General features: G+C 42.1%; 1 protein-coding gene across 1 annotated transcript; it reads left to right on the top strand.

The window, feature by feature from the left end:
- Nucleotides 1-1,026: 1,026 nt before the first annotated feature.
- On the top strand, nt 1,027-18,811 carry LOC115171563 (beta-1,4-galactosyltransferase 1). The gene is made up of 6 exons (XM_029728514.1): nt 1,027-1,997; nt 3,247-3,482; nt 11,232-11,419; nt 13,492-13,614; nt 15,386-15,490; nt 16,158-18,811. The coding sequence occupies exons 1-6, from the start codon at nt 1,700-1,702 to the stop codon at nt 16,288-16,290; spliced, it is 1,083 nt and encodes a 360-aa protein (XP_029584374.1). The 5' UTR covers nt 1,027-1,699; the 3' UTR covers nt 16,291-18,811.
- Nucleotides 18,812-21,842: the final 3,031 nt, after the last annotated feature.

Here is a 21,842-nt window from a genome sequence, read left to right as displayed (position 1 = left end):
GCTTCAAAACGATCGTAGTATGTTTTCAGTACCTTTGATTCAGCTTCGGTAAGTGTCCATGTGTTGTAAATATCTCTCCCTTTTTCACCGATCCAGAGGAGCAGGTAGCTACATTTTTCCTCTTCTCCTCTTTCCTTCAGAGGACCCGTGAACATTAGCTCCACATGCTGTTTGTACTTACGCCATGCATCGGGTAAGTTTGTAGACTCCCAGTCCATTCGAGGTGAAGGAACTCCAGAAAAATCCATCTTTTAAGACCATTTACTCTGACACCATGTCTTGTTTTGTACGCTTTGTACAAATAATAAAACGCAGAACTACAGGATGTTTCTTAACATAACTCTTTATTAACTAGCTACAACTACATGTTCGCCTATCTCCAACCACGATCAACTGACTATGCCCTAACCGTCTGGGTGGTCTTAACCAATCACTGCACAGTAGGATACGGCGGTAAAACGCATCCAATTATAATTCAGTATGTATTCACATATGAATATTACAGTAGTGGTATGTGTTAATTGTCGAGGTGCCCATGGTGCTGGGGATCAGAAATGTCCTGTGTGAGAGAGGCAGGTTGAGGCTTCCAGGATGAGAGTAGTGCAGAAGTTGTCATTTGCTGAGCCAGTGAAGAAAGTAGAGGAAGATGGGTCAAGGGGGAGGGATCTAAGAGGAGTGGTGTGAGTAGTAGATCTGTACCAGTACAGAGGGATAGGCCAATAAGTGATATATGTTTTAGTGAGGTTGGATCTTTAGCATTTATAGCAATGGTTATCAACTGTACTACAGGGATGGAACATAAGTCACAGAAAATTGAGGTTGTGGTGACAGCTGCAGAGAGCTATTTGGGTGTGCAAGACTTAACATCAGAAGAGTTACAGGGTCTGATAAGTGGTGATGTCCCATCCTTTCAGGTTGTTGGCATGAGTTAGGACTAAATAGATTTAAATAGTGGAGTAGGGTGGTGTTATTTTAATTGTATTTGTTTTGAGAATTTTCTGTGAGTGTAGTGTTATAGTAGGGTATTTGTTTATCTAGTAGGTGGCGTTAATGCAACATATTGAATGCCAACCGCCGTTAAACCTCATCGAAGAAGAAGTTTTTCGTAGGGCAGACTCCTCCCTGCTGCAGTTCACATGGAAGATGTCACTTGAACTAGCCACGAATTTATGTTGGGGTCTCCACAAGGAAATGGCTGAGGGATTACGTAGTTTGTTTCCAAATTGTACAACTCTGACGTTACTTTTTTAATCCTGGACGCTAATATTTTAATTACAATAGCATTATACCATCGGATATGTGTGTTTGAGTTTAGTTGAAGTCAATTTGGCTAACATAACGGGAAACGAATCATTTCGAGAATCTCACCTCGGACTTGCTGCTGTTAGTTTACTACCTAGCGATAACGCTGGTATTAACTTGAGGGAGGCTTTTACAACAAGATAACTAATTTCTTATACGAAATACGACTAAAGTACAAGCAAGGTAAAGGATAAAACTGGCAACTTTTTCTTGAAGTTGTCTCGAGCGAAAATGAGCAATTGTACCGTTAGCATCTAGCTAGCAAATTATCTAACGGTAGCTAGTTGAGTGACATCCGTGGAAATTGGGTATGGTGTTGCAACTTTGTAACGTCAACGTTACCTACTTTAGATTTGTTTATCAATTTAACTAGCTACAGTAGCTGATTTAGCATAGCATGCTAATGATGCGGGATTCAACTGTGAATTTCAGTGTTCTCCATAGAACTTGCAAATTGGTCGTCATTCTATGTTTTCTCCATATTTCGGTCACTTTAATTTTTTACGTGAGGTCGTTAGATATTCCATTTTCGTTTGCACAAAATCAGCAAGCGAACACAGCGAAAAAGCATGACCAAACTACATCAAAGGACACCAAACCTGACGTGGTTGAAACGAACCGCTTTTCTATAGACAACGTGACATCTACACTCACCAAAGAACTTGTAAAATGTCTTGACACTTCGCCACTGCTTGGTAAGTAGCTATGAATGTGTTGCCAAAACTAATAACGAGTCGATGGCAACTAATATTTAATCAACATTGCATAATCAATATTTCTGACGTATGTTGTAGACTCACTGGTACGTTTTATAGTCATATGATGCCTGGTTGGTAGTCTTGCCAAAAGTGGTTTTTATCAGCAAAGAATAAAAGTTGTTGACCATGTAAATCGGACACAGTCATTCATTAATCTGCTCTGATGAGGAATGGGTAGAGTTTGCATTACATATGTCGCTTTAATCTGTATCTTAATGCAACCTACAAGCGCCAAGTATAACCAGTTAGTCGATGTCTTAGTTATTTTATGACCACTTAGCCTGTAGGGTTTGATATTTCACTTATTTATACAATAGGTATATCTAAGGCCACACGCCCACACCCTTATGTAACAGTTTTGCTTCCGTCCCTCTCCTCGCCCCTACCTGGGCTCGAACCAGGGACCCTCTGCACACATCGACAAAAACTCCACAAAAACTGTTACAAAAACTACTTCAAGGTCTCAGAACGAGTGACGTCCCCGATTGAAACGCTATTAGCGTGCACCCGCTAACTAGCTAGCCATTTCACACCGGTTACACGTACATTATTAATGCATAGCATAGGTCTACTGCTAATGCTCTTGAATGAGCAGCTTTGCTTGTTTCCACAAAGGTTTGTTGTTGTTCAGAGGCCTTCTCTCAAGTTTAAAAAATTGGTTTATGCAGCTTTGGCCTGAGCTGATCTGTCTCTCTGCCACAAAACCCTGACTGCTGGGTGGGAATTGGTGGATTAAAGTGGTGTGCACATTCTCCCCTCAGCTGACTTGGAGATTGAATTGAAAAGCAATGCCGTCTAGGAACATCAACCTCCAGGTCACATTACAGAAAACAATACAATAAGTTCACTACATCATATATGCAGTTTAACCTTCTGTTATTTTTTGTATGGCTTTTGTAATTTGACCTACTGTAGCTACTTGTGTAAGCCACTGGCATATAGGAGCCACACTATTGTGTTCAATAATAAAACAGCTGAGAGGTTATTGTCAGCAGAAAAGGCAGTCGCGGGAGATTGGAGAACTAGGCTGGATTTTCTTGCAATAGGAAATTAGGTCTACAATATTAACAGATTTTACATGCCATTTCCATTGGCTCTACTGAAATCATCAGTTATCAGGGCTGTTGTAGATAGAGAGCCCTGACAAAATTGTATAAGACTTCCCTTCTCTCCTGTTCTCATCCAGTGGGCCCACTGCGAATTGAGTTCTCTAACCCAGTCAGCCTTGATGTGGTGAGGAAGGAGAACCCCAATCTTCAGAATGGGGGGCGCTTCAAGCCCAAAGACTGTGTGGCCCTCCAGAAGGTGGCTATCATCATCCCTTTCCGCAACCGCGACGAGCACCTCAAGTTCTGGCTGTACTACCTCCATCCCATCCTTCAGCGCCAGCAGCTGGACTACGGCATCTATGTTATCAACCAGGTGAGTCCTTCCCGGCCCCTGACTGCTCTCTGTCTGCCTGTGTGGAGTAGTTGGTAGTGCTGAGTGATTATTGGAATTCCATTTTGTTTGTTTTTTCTGTTAGCTCAATGCGCACATCGTACAGTTTCTCTGGAGATAAATCAAATCAAGCCTGAACTGTGCAATGTAGTAGGCAGTTGTTGTTTCCAACAGGCCAATATTCTACATATTGTAGCCCATAAAACATGGTAATTAACTACAATGACCATAATCCATTGCTCATCTACTTGTCCGGTCTGTTTCTTTTACGACTGCTATGGAAGAGGGAACAATGCACGATTGTGAGGTGATCTAAAGAGTAGCTGTTTCTTTGTGAGGTATCACTGCCTTAAAATGCATGATCTAAGTGATTGATACTTGGTATTCAGCAGTCTTAAAGGTATGCCTTTTTTTACTTTGAAGAACTACAGTATAGTGATTTTGTCAGACAGAATAGGCAGCAGCTCTATAGAGGTGAGATGGTGACTTGGAATGAAATAATAGTCATCAAATAAAACAAATGTTATATACACAACTGAAACCTATTACTAAAGTAATGTGAATTAATGGTTAGTAAACAGTAATGGGCAGTCACTACTATCATTGGACTTGTATTAATTGTTTTATTGTGTTACAGCATTCAGCCCAAATAATGCATAGTGCTTTTAATGTAACAGTTATTTTTTTTAATACATTATTTTTTAAATAATCAAACCGACTTCAAAAAGCGCTAATCACTCAGCACTAGTAGCGGGAAATGCAGTAAGATTTTAACCAGTGAGCAAATCTTAGTGCAGGCAGTGCCCCTTTAAATTAGGTGGTTTTAATGCATGAAACAAACAAGTGGTCAGTATATTTCCAATATAGGATAGCTAGAGTTTACTGGTATGGTAAACCACAAGTACAGGTACTTTTGCCATATTTTATTTGGGTTTGTTTTTTACGTGTTAGCCTAGGCTATGTAAAATGAAAAGGGCATCAAGCTCCCAAATGACAGGCTGTAATGGCAGTTGCCCAGTGACTAGTTGAGAGATGCACTGGTAGATTTGTTTTCTTGTTGAGTAACTCTTCTGGGACAGAGACATATGGGCAATTCCATGGTAACGGTTTACGCTGAGACTCAGATTTTTCACTTTAAAATGTATACCAAAGAAAAACCATTGATTTCAAGGTTTAACAAACAATACAACTCCATGCACAAGGACTACACTTTCAATACTTTCCACTGAAAATTGTACAAAAACACATTGATAGGAAAAACTGTGCAGATACAAAGTTTGGTAACAATAAAACTGAGGGAGATTTTATCGTAATTCTGTTGCCAAACTTTTTTCCAGTAAATGTACACTACTGTTCAAAAGATGGCATCACTTAGAAATGTCCTTGTTTTTGAAAGAAAATCACATTTTTTTTGTCCATTAAAATAATATCAAATTGATCAGAAATACAGTGTAGACATTGTTAATGTTGTAAATTACTTTTGTAGCTGGAAACGGCTTATTTTTTATGGAATATCTACATAGGCCCATTATCAGCAAACATCACTCCTGTGTTCCAATTGCACGTTGTGTTAGCTAATCCAAGTTTATAATTTTAAAAGGCTAATTGATCATTAGAAAACCCTTTTGCAATTATGATAGCACAGCTGAAAACTGTTCTGATTTAAAGAAGCAATAAAACTGGCCTTCTTTAGACTAGTTGAGTATCTGGAGCATCAGCATTTGTGGGTTTGATTACAGGCTTAAAATGGCCAGAAACAAAGACCTTTCTTCCAAAACTCATCAGTCTATTCTTGTTCTGAGAAATGAAGGCTATTCCATGTGAGAAATTGCCAAGAAACTGAAGATCTCGTACTACTCCCTTAACAGAACAGCGCAAACTGTCTCTAACCAGAATAGAAATAGGAGCAGGAGGCCCCGTTGCACATCTGAGCAAGAAGACAAGTACATTAGTGTCTAGTTTGAGAAATGAATGCCTCACAAGTCCTCAACTGGCAGCTTCATTAAATAGTACCCGCAAAACACCAGTCTCAACGTCAACAGTGAAGAGGCAACTCCGGGATGCTGGCCTTCTAGGCAGAGTTCCTCTGTCCAGTGACTGTTCTTTTGCCCATCTTAACCTTTTCTTTTTATTGGCCAGTCTGAGATATGGCTTTTTCTTTGCAACTCTCCGGGTTTGACCGGCGTAAATAAGAATTTGTTCTTAACTGACTTGCCTGGTTAAATAAAAAAGGCCCACCTGTTAATTGAAATGCATTCCAGGTGACTATCCCATGAAGCTGGTTGAGAGAATGCCAAGAGTGTGCAAAGCTGTCATCAAGGCAAAGGGTGGCAATTGGAAGAATCTCAAATATAAAATATATTTTGATTTGTTTAACACTTTTGGTTACTACATGATTCCATATGTGTTATTTCATAGTTTTGATGTCTTCACTATTGTTCTAGAATGTAAAAATAAAGAATCCATTGAATGAGTAGGTGTTCTAAAACTTTTGACCGGTTGTGTGCGTGTATTTTTTTACGGTTTAAATTGTTCAAAGTAGTCATTGCGCATAGATTTGTATGGTTTGTTGAACTTTGAAATGAATGATTTTTGTTTGGCATACATTTTAAAGTGGAAAAATCGGCGTCTCGGTGTAATTCCGTTACTGTGGAATTGCCCAAATGTCTGTTTTCCATAAAGGAATTTCTTGCTTTAGTCGAGAGGAAAAAGTAGGCAAGCGTCCAAATAACTCTTGCCTCCCTTCTTTAAAGAACTCCTACAATTCGCAGTAGGCCTAATCCTTTGTTCCCATCTATGGGGAAGAAATCAGATCTGGCAACGTAGTGCCAGTATTTGTCTCTGCGTCTGTTCTTTGTCCATCAGCAATTTCCTTTATTTATTCATGGTGTTTGCACAGCCAAGAGACTCATGCTCTCTATCGTCAAACTAGCACTGAACACCAATGGACATGGCACAAAATACAGTGGCCTTCAGACGGGGCTATCTCTGTCACTTTAAAGACCTGAGAGAACAATCCTGTCTGGAATGCTCTTTTTATCCTCACACATTCCTGTTTCTTTTCATCAAGATCCTTTATTAAAAGAAAGCTCTTTATGTACTCAAAGTGTATAGACTTGGTTACAGATAAAAAATGGAAGAATTCAACAAGGGTTGTACTTAAACGTGAATGCACAACATTTGGGGAACCTGGCCTGGGTACAAAAAATCCTGTCTTTTCCAGATGTAAAAACGATCAGTAGGCCTAATTTGGGCTTTTTATTGCAATCAAGTAGGCCCATTTTATTGTTTAGCGGTGCATGTACTTACGCTACTTGCCCAAAAGTATGTGGAAACCTGCTCGTCGAACATCTAATTCCAAAATCATGGGCCCCCTCCCCCTTTGCTGCTATAACAGCCTCCACTCTTCTGGGAAGGCTTTTCACTGGATGTTGGAACATTGCTGCGGGGACTTGCTTCCATTCAGCCACAATAACATTAGTGAGGTCGGGCACTGATGTTGGGCGATTAAGCCTGACTCGCAGTCGGCATTCCAATTCATCCCAAAGGTGTTCGATGGGGTTGAGGACAGGGCTCTGTGCAGGCAAGTCAGGTTCTTCCACACCGATCTCAACAAACCACTTTTGTATGGACCTCACTCTGTGCATGGGGGCATTGTCATGATGAAACAGGAAAGGGCCTTTCCCAAACTATTGCCTCTAAGTTAGAAGCACAGAATCGTCTAGAATGGCATTGTATGCAGTAGCATTAAGATTTCCCTTCACTGGAACTAAGGTGCCTAGCCCGAACCATGAAAAACAGCACCAGACCATTATTCCTCCTCCACCAAACTTTACAGTTGGCACAAGGCAGATAGCGTTCTCCTGTTATCCGCCAAACCCAAATTTGTCTGTCGGGCTGCCAGATGGTGAAGCGTGATTCATCACTCCAGAGAACACATTTCCACTGCTCCAGAGTCCAATGGCAGTGAGCTTTACACCACTCAAGCTGACGCTTAGCATTGCGCATAGTGATCTTAGGCATGAGTGTGGCTGCTCGGCCATGGAAACCCATTTCATGAAGCTCCTGATGAACAGTTCTTGTGCTGATGCTGCAGTGGTAGTGAGTGTTGCGTGTAAAAATAATTTGTCTTCTGTTGCATCAGCACTCTGCGGTCCTGTTCGGTGAGCTTGTGTGGCCTACCACTTCACGGCTGAGTCATTGTTGCTCCTAGATGTTTCCACTTCACAATAACAGCACTTACAGTTGACCGGGGAAGCTCTAGCAGGGCAAAAAATTTACGAATTGACTTGTTGGAAATGACGGTGCCACGTTGAAAGTCACTGAGAACTTCAGTAAGGCCATTCTACTGCCAATGTTTGTCTATGGAGATTGTATGGCTGTGTACTCCATTTTATACACCTGTCAGCCATGGGTGTGGCTAAAATAGCCGAATCCACTCATTTCAAGGTCTGTCCACATACTTTTGGCCATTTGGTGTATATAAAACCTTTGCATGAAAACGGACAAGTTGACCGTAGACATCACATCATTTGTATGGCTACCGATGACTAGTGATCATGATAAGCACTTAGCGCCACAAGTTGGCTACTCTGTTTTGACAAGTAGCTTAGCTACAAACTGGCCAGTGTTGTTGGTCATTATCAATGGCAATCATTAGCCTGAGTGGTGCCACCTAAAACACTTTGGTTACATGAAGTGAGAGCTTTCCTGCCTAAAATGAGGTTCTGTCTCTCCATCTCTCACTGACTATCTCCCCATTTTGTAGAAATCTCTAAACATGAGGCCATAGGCAAATGGGCAGAAACTTGTTTTGTGTGTGTGTGTGTGTGTGTGTGTGAGGTGATGCTGTAAGTAGTTAGACTGAATTTTCACAGGTGTGGGGATTTATTGACTTATGGGAATACTAAAGTTGGCCTTGAGTATATTTGGAAATCAATCTGGCAAAAGGACAAACTGTAGTATGAATGCCACTGCAGAGCCCAGAGTTGACAAGGTGAAAATGTAGTAGTTATTGGGTCACCTAATCCCATTTCACGCAAAGGCTGACCTTAACGAAGGATAACGATATCCATTCTTCTCAATATCCTTCAAGTCATCAACACTCTGGGTTAAAGCAAAGTAACTTTTGAACATTTATTGACAACCAAAGTTAGTACTAGCGTACAGGGCCATGTTGTAGATGAAATCTATTCCTATTGGATAAAAAAATGCGTATCAGTTCGGTGTAGTTCAATGGTCCATTTAAGGACATGATTCTTTGCAGATGTAGGCGCTATTGGCACTTGCGAGGCCAGTACTGGGTTTTAGCTTGAAGGCGTAACTTCTCTTTCAGGTCTCATGCCAGGACATGAGTCTATTGCCTCCCACCCACTAACAGGTAAAGTGTGGGAAACCAGCATGTTGTAGGGTGAACGCTACACCTAGGCTATACGCAGTAAATACATGGTTCTATTTCAGCATATAACTTTTTTTATTTTATTTTATTTTTTATTTTTTTAGTATGCTCCACTCCAGTCTCCTGCACAGGTAGCAAATTGGTGTCCACTGCAAAGAAAATAAGCTTTAATGGCTGCTTTTATACTAATGGGCCAATCTGACTTTTTCCATAGTCATGACAGGCCTAGCTATTGCTAGAGGGCCGTTCAATGCTGTTAAACACAATTATGGGGTCTTTGTTGAAATTCTACTCAGTCTTTCTGTTTCTCTCTTCTCTCCTATTTCTCCTAGCCTTTCCTATCTTTTCCTCCCTTGTTTTATTTCCTCCTTTCCCTGGCCCCTTGCTCAAACCGCCGTCCTTTTGCATGTCAGGCGTATCTGGCCAATGGCTGTGGTCGCTGCAAGAGGTGAGACCGGCCCCCAGCTTGCTCTGGCCAATTGCGTGATCCCATGGGCTGAGGGGTTCTACTGGTAATATGGGATTACTTTCTCTCTCTGTCTCATTGAATTAGAGATCTATTTTAGTCTCATGCTGTCTTCTTCACTTGTTTGTTTCCGTCTTTGCAAATGATCCACATCCTGTATACAGGTGAAGCTGTCATGCACTGGAGGAGAGAGGGATGCATCACTTGGTGGAAAAAAAAAACACACACACACTCACTCCCATAAACACACTCACAGACCTCCTTAGCGGATATTTATTTCAGAGCGTAGCAGATGTTAATGCGTTTATTTCAATCAGTGTACATGTCTGTCTCATATCACCACAATGTGTGACATGTGACTGACGGGAAAGTGCATCAGCAGAGAACACTACTGAACATTGAATCAATTGTCCAAGGGTTGGAACGCCTCTTCAGATGACTTGAACTTCGCTGCTTTGTGGCATCCAGACCCCCCTCCTCATTTTCCCGTTCTTTTTACATTGTTGTCGTTTTAAAAATACATGTTTTTATTAAAACACTAGCCACGCTATTCTTTAATTTGAGAACCTCAGTCCTTGTTTCGATTGCATGTTGTTAGGTTTCATCTACCTCCATTTGAGTATTTTAGACACTTTTGGTTCTATGGGTATTCAAGCTTAACTTTTTCAGGAGGACCATCAGATAAAGCCAGTGATATATGAGACGTGTCCATTTGAAAGTCACTCCGCCCATATTGAAGGCACATTGACACAGAACACGATGCTCCCGTTTTTTTTTGTTGCCAAAGGACACCGCACAGAGAATCATCCCAGGACACTGACGAACATTATCCCTGCTAACTGACCATGTATGCAGCCAGAGAACACAAAAAGAGAATAAAAATACCCACCCAACAAGTAGTGGATGACATGCCAGCCCTGAAAAGCGCCCAGAATATGTTGGCTTAAGTGTAAAAGCCTGTACAGACTACAATATGATATTCTGTCATTCAATCCCCCAATTTAAGGATATTTTGTCCCCCCCTTTTTTTTCATTAAGCTAGGCCAATGATTATAAGACGAGAACTGCTGAAACTCGATTACTGCTTTAAGTTTCAAAATGGGAAATGGTTGTCTCCCAGATTTATCTATCCATGTCCATCAGCATTCCTTTGTTTTTGAGTCATAATAATTATCCTACACCTTGGAGAAAAATCTCTCCTTCCCATTAGAATTCTGTCTCTAGTTACATTCACTCTACATAAAGAGGTCACGATCCATAAGCTCCTAAAATGCCACTGACACATTTTTAGCGCTATTAAATTGTATTTGAATCTGTTGATTTATACACCCTTGAAAAGACCTAGCGTAACAGCTACACGAAGCCACAAAGAGCTGGGCCTGCAAAGCTTTGATGACCCTGCATCAGCAACACAGAATATGAATTTCAAGTTTGTACGTGCACACCCTCTTGATATTAAGGGTAAACGCATGTTTTCCAGCAAACAAGAAGATGCCAACATAACGTCATCAAAGACCAACGACTCAAAGTCATGTACTGTATACACCACTGTTTTTCAGTTGTCCAAACCAACTAGCTACACAAGTCTGGTACTTTTCTCTCCAAACTTCAATGTAGGATGTTTGTAGCATCTAGTGCTCAATCTCTGGCACGTTTTTGTATTCCCAATCACATTGTAATAGATAGCCCTCTGGATGGTTTAGTTTAGCCTTGGTTCTGGTGTACACTTTAGTCCAATTAGACATGGGTGGCCAAACAATGAGGACCATAGTTGCTTACTCCTGTCTAGACCCTCAAAAATAACTATTTAGATTTACACGATTCACCTTCCAATTCTAAACCCATATTCTCTCCATTCACTCTCTAGGACGGTGATGAGATCTTTAACCGTGCCAAGCTCCTCAACGTTGGCTACACAGAGGCCCTGAAGGAGTACGACTACGGCTGCTTTGTTTTCAGCGATGTGGACCTCATCCCCATGGACGACCGCAACACCTACAAGTGCTTCAGCCAGCCCAGGCACCTGTCTGTCTCCATGGACAAGTTTGGCTTCAAGTAAGTCAACTACTCCCACAGATGACCAGGCATTCTCCCCAGTCCACGGCTGTTTCAGTCTCTCCCCATTCCACAGCTGTTTCAGCCTCTCCCCAGTCCACGGCGGTTTCAGCCTCTCCCCAGTCCACGGCGGTTTCAGCCTCTCCCCAGTCCACGGCGGTTTCAGCCTCTCCCCAGTCCACGGCGGTTTCAGCCTCTCCCCAGTCCACGGCGGTTTCAGCCTCTCCCCAGTCCACGGCGGTTTCAGCCTCTCCCCAGTCCACGGCGGTTTCAGCCTCTCCCCAGTCCACGGCACAGACATGGGATAGACACAAATGTTAGTAGGAGTGGCCACATAAAAGCTTAAAGAGCACCTGTGGATTCCATGATGTTCTATCCGTGTCACTCACTTCAACCAATTTACTGCTGAATTACCATTGCGGTTACAGAGAGCTAACGGTAGACTTTGCTTGATGTTGCCTATTGAAAATTGACTTTTGCGTTTTGTTTTGTTGAGTTTCTGGTTTTGCCTGTCTTTACCTCAGTAGCTGTCTATAGGTGTTTGCTGTGGGCATTTCAAACCAAGCCCTTCACTGGGTTTTAGTGATTGACTACCACATTCCCCATGGGGTGGGGATGTAATTATGAAGGATATTTTATGGTTGGTGATGATTGCCTTCTTCCTTATTGATCACGTGACTGATCCTAACCAGGTTCTGTAAAAGATTAGCCAAGAATAAGGCTAGAAAGATTAGGCTATGGGTAAAGTATCACATGCCAAAGGAATAACATATTAAATGCACAAAGGCTTGTTTCTCCTTACCTCTGTCGGTAAGACAAGCAAGCATTTTGATCGCTAACGCAATAGGCGGTGTTGGAAAGAGCTTGACATGTCATTTGAATTAGGCCCTAAATCTAGTTACACTAGTAGTGAACTGTTGCTTATTTGTATTTATTATGGATCCCCATTAGCTGCTGGGACTTTATTTGCCTCGAGTCGTGTGTTGAATAGCCTGCCTAATACAACGTGCTCACATGAGCAGTACTGGCTTCAAAGGTCAGCTGTCACAATGGCTTAAATGCTAATCATTTTAGCCTTATGTGGCAATGCTGTGAGTGTCGCACGGTTTTGAACTGCGCCAGTGACCTGTAGCGCAAACTCCAGTTGGTTTAGCTGTTGATCTACACGTGTAACACGTCAGACAGGGAAGGGCTCTTGTGAGGCTACAGGCTGTCTTTGTGTTTGATAAAGTGATTTGGGAGCTTCTCTTCTGATACACAGCTCTGGGCCTACACAGCTGTAGGGCTTATGCTAGGCTAGGCGCTGATCTACAGTCAGTTTGTCTCCGTTGTCTGCTTCTGATTTTTAAGATTTAGATTAGTAAAGTAAGCTGGTCCCAGATGTGACGTCCTAGTGCGCCGTGTGTGCAGGTCATAGAACAGGTCTCTCAGCTTCTAACTGGGCTTTTATGGGTGTCCTGTCACCAAATTCCTCCGTGTTGCACACACAACAGCTTGTGTCCTGTCACTGTGTCATGTTCCTCCAGGGGCATGCAGCTCACAGAGCATCCGGATGGAATATCCAGCAGGCTTTGGGCAGGAAAGTCCAGCTCAAGGAGAGACGCCAAGCTCCCCTTGTTCGGTGACTAAATCCCACAATGGATGAATGGTTTTTTTTCTCTTTTCATTAGATTTTCTTAATTGTGGCGACCTTTCCAATGTTAGCCATGGGATTTAAAGAATCGCGTCATAGCCAAGGATAACTCTTAGTGTCCAAAATCAACCAGAAAATGAGGCAAGGCTAAACCAGGGAGCCTCAGTTTCTCAGCTACACATGGCCCTACAGTACACAGTGTACAGAGAGCCAGCATGTAACTTACAGAAGGCAGTGACGCATAGAGGAAGAGGGTTTTTCTGCAGCACCGCATCTTGTAGGCATATACTTCTTTCCTGGAACATAACCACTGACTGCAATTTCTGTCGGGCCCCAAGTCCTTGACCCCTTCATTTGAGAGCTGTTTAAACTTGAAGTATCACCATGTATTTATTTATCTTTCTCTCTTCTGCTCTCTCTGTCTCTCTTTCTCTCTCAGGTTGCCGTACAACCAGTATTTTGGGGGTGTGTCGTCAATGAGCAAGGAGCAGTTCCTCAAGATCAACGGCTTCCCCAACAACTACTGGGGCTGGGGAGGGGAGGACGACGACATTTTCAACAGGTCGGAGTCCACACACCCACTCTCAGACTAACGTCTGTGGCGTATTAGGACTCCATGTAAAAGTCAGCAGCAGGACAGCAAGAAATACGACTACAAATAATTCATATTTATTGGGTAAAGTGTTAGCCAAGGTTTCACATGAAACCGTTTTCTTGTTCAGTGTCGAAGCCCCATCACATAGTAACATAGGCCTAGTTCTTGTCACTCATCAGTGACACTCGTCAGCATTGTTCGAACTTGTCCCCGAGAGTGCCTTTGTATGCCACTACCACCATTTGCTCTTGAAGGAAATGTTAATGTGTTAAAAGAGAAATGTGTGGTTTTGAAAGAGTTATGGCTCCTTCAGACCCAGTCTGACATTTCCTGAAATAAGACTAATAGGGTACTTTGCAGGGATTGGAACCATAAATATTTTTGTTCTGTGACGGTTCGAACCAAAAACGATTACCGATTTTATATCGTTCCCTTTTTATCCTGTAAAAACAACTTATTTTAAATTTAGCTTATTAAATTAGTTCACCAATCAGTGTGGCTAGAGCAGGCAAGCTAGTTGTTCACATGTGACTGACAGACAAGTGTAGCCTATGGCTCAGGACACAGATTGGGGAGGGGGTTGAGGAGGAGGGAGGGTTGAGGGCATCTTATGACAGGCATTATCTGAATTGGGTCCACAGAATTATGCCTTTGAGGAGTGGCTTCTATGGAGGAACTTTGAATGTCCTTTTAGCTAGCTAGCTCACAAGCTTGAGCAGAGTGGCACCACTACCTTTTTGTAGTTAAATCCAACTTGATAACTAGGCCTATAGTATCCTTAACTAGCGTTGAAGTTAATCCATTTTTCTCTAGCGAATTAAAAATCTCTCCCTCTTCTGAATCACACTTGTAACGTTAGTACATTAGCCTAGGCATCGCAGGTAGCCTAAACACTGGCAAAGATTTTGCGTTTTTTTTTTTCCCGGAACGTAAAATAACGTTATTAACTGGTTAACATGCTTTTTAAAATAACAGTATGCATCACTTTCTTCCCATTTCTGTTCCTTGAAAAATTCTTTTTTACGGTTTTGTTCCCTGAACCAGTTCCAACTCCTGGTACTTTGTGAAAAGAGATGCATGTTTCTCTTTGTTTAACTTAATTTACAGTATCTCCTGTTCCAGAGCCAGTTTTGTTCAGTAGTGTGATCCAAGCTTTGCTGGATTTGGCATTAAATTAGCTCTACAAAACATATACTGTGCCTTGTTAACCTGTGTCTTTTGAGGCATGTGTAACCCTATACTTGCTCTATAGACCAGCCAAACTGAATTAAAGAACAACTCCACACTTAGTGTTGAATGCCTCACAGCGCGAGGTGTTAAGATGTGTTTTTGTCTCTTCTGCTTTTCGTAGGTCTTAGTAGGGGTTGGTTTATAATTCACCTCATCCATTTTTATTGTGAAACTGTAAACTGGCAGACTGGATGTTTCCAGAGACGATTAATGTTATTCACGGCGTTCGGGAAGCTTTTGTCGCTGTGTCAGCTACACAAATGTGAACTGTTATGTAATAAGCAAGGCCAATTTGCGTCTCTTCCAGAGGCAACTGAATGAAAATCAAAGAACTTGTTTTACTCCCTTTCACATCTATCCTACTTTTATTTTACCTCTTATGTTTATTTCACTAGTGTAAAAAAAAAAAGTGCAGATTTTCTCCTCGGAGCAAAACGTTTTTGCAACTGCGGTCCAGTGTTTTAGTTAGACGGGGGTTCTGACGCATGTTGCTGCTGTCTTTTAACAGGCTGAGCTCCAAGGGGATGACCATCTCACGGCCCAGCGGAGCCGTGGGGAAATGCAGGATGATCCGCCACAACCGGGACGGTGGGAACGAAGACAACCCTCAGAGGTGAGGTTCCCCCTTGTGAACAGTACTCCTGCTGGATGCTCAGGGGCGGTATTTCAATCTATAATGGTACCGCCTCTGTCTTCATTCACTTCCTTTCACATGAATATAGCCAAACTGGATATGATAGGAGTAAGCGTTTGGTCCACCTAGTTTCAGCTATATTGCTTTAACCTATCCAGCTCTGTTAGATCTGTAAAGGAGAGCAGAAGGGATGGAACAAACCCTCCCCAGGCTCTCCTTTCCTTCTCCATACAAGGATTAATTCACTCGCTACTGTTCCCCTTGACGTCATTTCTCACTAGCGCTGGCTGACTTTCTGAACTTGGACTTTCTTCTCCGTACCGATGCAAACTTAATAGAATATAAAAGTCTGGGAAAACATTGGCGTGCAATGTGTTTATTATCACGCGAAGCCGCAGTGATAAGCCACTTAATCCTTCATCTCTATTGAAGTCACTACGTAGATATTACATTAGTGTATAGTAGATTACTTTTCCCTATAGCACTTTGATTTGTTTGATTGTCGTGTAGTTTTATGTTTAATCAGGTGACGGTTGTTGTGAAATCCAAAAGAGATGTTTGCCATAGGCTACACCTTAATAAACAAAAGACATGGTTCCTAAACCACGATATTGAATTGTGGTTGAACTGTGGTTTTTCGTTCCAGGTTCGACCGTATCGCCCACACCAGGGAGACAATGAACAAAGACGGCATCAAAACCCTGTCGTACAAAGTGGTCAAAGTGGAGAAGGATCAATTATACACCAAAATTACTGTGGACGTGGGAAAAAAAGACTGAGAGAACCAATAAAACATGAACAGCCTTGACAACCTGTGGTGGATGCGGTAACCAAATGTGCCTTGACATTATAAATAATGATATGCCTTGGACTCTTTGGACTACAGAGAATGACTGATCTGATCAGCAAACAAATGTTCCCTTTATTTTCGGCCTTTGCACATCCGATGGTGAATTGAACTGGGATTCCAGCTTTTTCTTCATAGGATCCATAAATCATTGACACCAGGAATGACCGTTGACATTCAGTACATTGACACACTGTTGGTTTCCTATTGGGCTTGTATGTACTCCTCTCTCTCTTTTTGAAGATTGCTGCTGCGACAATGTCCTTTGTGAGCCATTTTGTCTTGAGGGGTGGTTGTGAAATGATTAATTGATTGTCCTATGTGTCGGGGACTCTCAAATAATTCATTTTCTTGTATGTCTATTTCTTTCCAGTACTGTTGATGTTGTCGTTTTGGCATCGTTGTAGTTTTCTGTCACTTTTGGGAGATTTATTGCTATTCCTTTTGATGCCTTTGCTGATCGAGCAGGGTTTCAACCCATTCAATGCCAAGTGCTCAGGCCAAAGATGGAACTCTACAATTTGAAGTTCAATAACAAACCAAGTCACTTTTTTTTTTGTTCAAAGGCAACCAAACAATAATCTTAAGATTTGTTGTACTTTTGGTACGTTCACAACCTTTTGATGGAGCATCAAAGGGCCTAGAACTCCAAAAATAGGTTGTTTAAAAGTCCAAATCCCATGATAGTTATATTAGAGAAGGGGTCCTTAAGGGTATTTGAACTATCTTGAAAGTGTCTCCGCTGAAGCACCCTTCCCTGTGAAGAGCACCATTCCAGGTAGCCTCTAAGGAGGTCTCTCCCTGGTGGAAAATAGGTACCTGAATGTATTTGCCTGGTGGTGTTGTGTGTGTGCGCCCTGAGGTAAAATGCTACTATGCTGTTGTCTGTCACGAGTGTCTGGCGTTCTACTTTGTTTGTGTTGGTCTAAGAGAGTGGGTTCTATGCTGAAAAGGATCCTCTTGTAGTCCGTGTATGTCTAAGGAAGTGTGAGGGTTAGAAAAACAAGCATTTTGTGTCCTCAATACGTAGTAATCAATACCCTTAAAGACATCCGCATGTTCTTAAACTGGACGGTCACCATGTCTTCCTCACAGATACTTTATAGATCCCTCATATACAGTGAAAATGACTCAAGCTTGTGAGCTTTGGGGCATGACGTTGCACAAGTAAAGTTAGTAACTCAATCTTGAGGAAAAAAAGCCATTATGATTTCTGACTGGATGGAACAGAATAATTGTGCTGTCCATACTTAGGCTTACATGTTTGCCATTCCTCTCCTGACTGCTTCTTAATTATATCAGTGCTGGTGTCTGGAGAATCTATAAAATGACTGCCATTTCTGCCTTACCTAAATAAACTTGAAAATATAAATTTAATTGGTCAACATTTTTATATTGACATTTTAGTCATTTAGCAGACACTCTTATCCAGAGTGACTTACATGAGCAATTAGGGTTAAGTGTCTTGCTCAAACGCACATTGACAGAGTTTTCACGTATTTGGCTCGGGGATTCCAACCAGTGACCTTTCGGTTACTGACCTCAACTTTAGAGACAATACTATACAATGGACCTTGGACCATTTTTAGTAGGAGGGATGAGTTTACATTAAGCTCTGAAGCATAGTCAGTAATTCCCCAGCTGTTTCCCAAAAGTGTTTTCCCAGATACTGGACAATAGTTGGCTGCCTACTGTACATTCTGTAGTAAATGTTCCAATGAAGCAGCCAAGCTATATGTACACACACACACGCAGCCTATAGTTTCCACTGTGAAGTAGAGAATGGTCGTGATGTCACTGGGTTCCTCTTCAAGCTGTAAGCCTTATGGGCTCGGCCAGGAAACCCAATATCGGGGGCTTCTTCAACAATGGTGGAACGTTGCATATAGAAATCCTTTATATAGAATGAGCACAATGTACAATCATGGCGAGTGGAGGATTGTGTCAGCTCCATGCAACACATTTCTATACTCTAAATTTGGAGTGGTTGCCACCTTGAGTATATCTTAAAGGCCTCATCACCACATACCTCCTCACTCTGTCTGGTAGCCACACACAAACTCTCTAAAGACATGGGAGATACCTTGCATGCAGGGATGCATTATGTGTAATGCATACCATTTTATATAATTTTCTCAATCCACCCAAAGGCTCTTTCAGGGTTGAAAACTAAGGTCTTTATAGGTTGGCTAAAGCCAGGTTGTGTACCTCCCATAGACAATGGCCTTTATTGAGAGCCAGCATTTTGTATGTCAAGTGTGAATTCAGTTTGTTTTACAAAAGTTAGCTGGCTAATCTGCAAGGCTTCATCACTCTGTTCTTCCTTTTTCTCTTCATGTTTTCCATTATGATTCAATGTGTGCATGGATGCTTGTGATTTCTACAAATGCGTGTCTTTGTAAATCTTTTGCTGGCTCTTCACATTTTCATTAAAAAATTTATACTGACTTGCAGCAATGTTTTGGTGTCGATTAAAAAAAAAAAATCTATTTAGGTATTTAAGTAAACGTCTTCTCATTCATTAACATGGGTCGAGGACTTAGGGGGTGGTTTCCATGACACAGATCAAGCCCTAATGAATGAAGTCTCCATTGAGAAGATTAATCTGTGCCTGGGAAGCTGGCCCTAAAAGTCCCTTCACACCATTATTTTTGTCCAAGCCTTGGGTCAGCCAGCTAAACTCTAAGTGCCCTCTTGGTTAATGTTCAGTGTTGGAACTGGCCAGTAGTGTCCTCTGCACAGAGCAATGGGATACTTGACGGGACAAAGGTGTAGGGGCGGGTAGAGTAGCCCTCTGTACTTTTTAAAATAAAGACAAGCCAACTGCTTTCTACATTTTATTTAGTAAAGAAAAAAAAACATGTCCAGGTAAGAGGTAACTACTACTTCATCGTTGCATCAGTCTCACTCATGCAGTTTTTTGAGTTGAGACAACCAGCTTGAAGCTGTTAACCGTAGGTGGTGTCGTGAACACTGCAGTGATTTGGAGGGCAGGGGTTTTGACAGGTTGACAGCAGAGGCCAAAGTCTTTTCCACTATACAACCCCGTGGACGATATGCCACCTGGCTGGCTTCGACTCACCCAACCTGGGACGGTTGACCTTCAGGGCCTCCTGGACTCGGAGCAGCGTAGGAGAGATCTGGAAGTCAGTCTGGCTCAGGTCTAAAGGGCCCTGCAGAAACCGAGGCTCAGACTGCTCCAGAGAATGGGGCCGAGGGAGCCGACATGAACTGCCCCAGGTAATAGACATAGCTGCTGCTGCCACCTGTTCTGTAGTAAAGGCTGTGTCCTTCATGACCACTGATATATGAATGGACTGGGTAGGTTTCCAGCTCACTATGACACTTGCCACATTCCATTATGTTTTTGTATCAGGGATTCTAAAGGAAGGGAATTTAGGTTAATGACACATCTAAATAAATACCTAGCTGAGTGGATTTCCTTTCTCATAAGTTAACTGCTAACTTGTGCCAGGGATTGACCCATATTTGTTAATTTCCTCCCCCACAGATACTTGTTTAGAATCTTCGGCAGATCAAACGACCAGTAAAACTCCATCCCAGACTTGTTATCAGGGAACGTTTACATCCAACCATATGGTGACCTTTATAGAAAGTAATGAATAACTATGGTGCTTGTGGATCATTGGGCACCCAAGTGGCGCAGCCGGCTAAGGCACTGCGTCTGTGCTAGAGGTGTCATTACAGACCCTGGTTCGATTCCAGGCTGTATCCCAACCGGCCGTGGTTGGGAGTCGCATAGGGCGGCGCACAATTGGCCCAGCGTCATCCGGGTTAGGGTTTGGCCAGGGTAGGCCGTCATTGTAAATAAGACATTTCTTCTTAACTGACTTGTCTAGTTAAATAATAATAAAAACATTTTGGGGGGGGCTTTCTCTTTTTGTATGTTGCTCAGGACTTTTCTGTCTCATGTCCTCAGAGTGGGCAGGTTAGAGTTGGACTTGGAGATCATTAGCGCCCAACTGGACCAGGTTTTCTGTTCTGGGGAAAGTGTCTCCACAGGAATAGACCATTGGCCCATAAAGACAGCTTGACTCCTGTAAGCCCTTCATAAGCATAGGAAACTAGCCTCCCATTGGCAGAATGAAAGCTGCCCTCTATGAAAGTCATATGTCCACTGAAATTATATCTTTCATTTTGACCTCTGTTTGTCAATCAGGAGAATTGGGTTGGTACTGTTCCTCTACAGTGTCAGAGGGAGGACCATAATATCACGACCTAGCTTATTTCTCAAGCAGTGGACAAAGGTCAACATTTGAAAGTAAATCACTCTGTATCTCATCCTTTTGTTCACTAATAACATTACAAAACTGACACCCCTGACACCGATCATGTAAACACCATGAGAAAAGAATTCTGGATGGCTGACTCTGCTGTGTTTGGGCCCTAACCCAAGAAACTGTTGATGTTTTCAGGAGCTAGACAACCTTGAGCATCTGCTGGAGGAGTCTACACTTCGTATTTGTACAGAAGCATGTAATCTTGCCAGACGTCTCGGTAGTATCTAACCCAGGCCTCATCTGATAAGGCTAACAGAAAACTGAAAGGGGTTGTCAGTCCACATCTTTTTGTCTCTTAGGAGCGCTTAGGAAACGGATGTGGAAATCTCTGGAAAGGAGGAGAGGGTGAGGGAGGAGAGTGCCGTGTATGAAATGGAGGAACAAGATGAGGAGGAGAGAGTGGAAGGTAATAATGTGTCTGTTATTCATCTGCAGTCAAAATTCAGTGAGGACTTAAGATCCATGAGGTGACACACTAAGTCTGGCCCACAGAAACAAATAAAGGAAGAGAACCAGGAAACTGTCTCTTTGGGAGTCCTTTCCTACAGCACCATGTCATGTTGAAGCGGTCTAACATGTGGCAGAGTGATGTTTCCTTTCAAACATACCTCTCCTCCAAACCTCACTTCAGCAGTAACCAAACTTTCATTTCACATAGAAAAGTGTTATATAATATAACAAGCATTTCTTTCTTTTTTACCTGGGATATTATTAAGCCATGGTATTTATTATACTTCCTGTACTTTAAGTTAAAATATCACTTTAGTAAAGTTCACGCAACCTGAGAACCATTTTTAAGCTAAGATGCTACTTTTTGCAGTTTACTGTGCTACATGCTTCACCATCCAGTATCATGCCAACACATGCTGAATAGACAAGCTATAGACATACCTATGAGTTATATATATTGTGGATTTCTGAGGATTCACTGGCTTAGAATACTACTGATCAAAGATAATGCTGGACAGTCTCTGCCTCTGGTCTGTGAGGGGAAAGAGGGGAATCTGGAGAGCCCATTCTCTAACAGCTGTGCTCAAATCTGGCTATGTATACATTGTGACAACCTTATGTAACAGCAAGCTTGTTACAACCACAAAGCCCATGACCAATGTCCATTTATTCATGTAACACCCCATTACACTGGTTGACACAGTGCCATTGTCTTAAGTCTGAGGACTCTGAC

This window comes from Salmo trutta, chromosome 3, assembly GCF_901001165.1.
Source record: "Salmo trutta chromosome 3, fSalTru1.1, whole genome shotgun sequence".
NCBI classification, from domain to species: Eukaryota; Metazoa; Chordata; class Actinopteri; order Salmoniformes; family Salmonidae; genus Salmo; species Salmo trutta.
The sequence above is the reverse complement of the archived record's forward strand: the minus strand, read 5'-3'. Positions and strand labels throughout refer to the sequence as shown.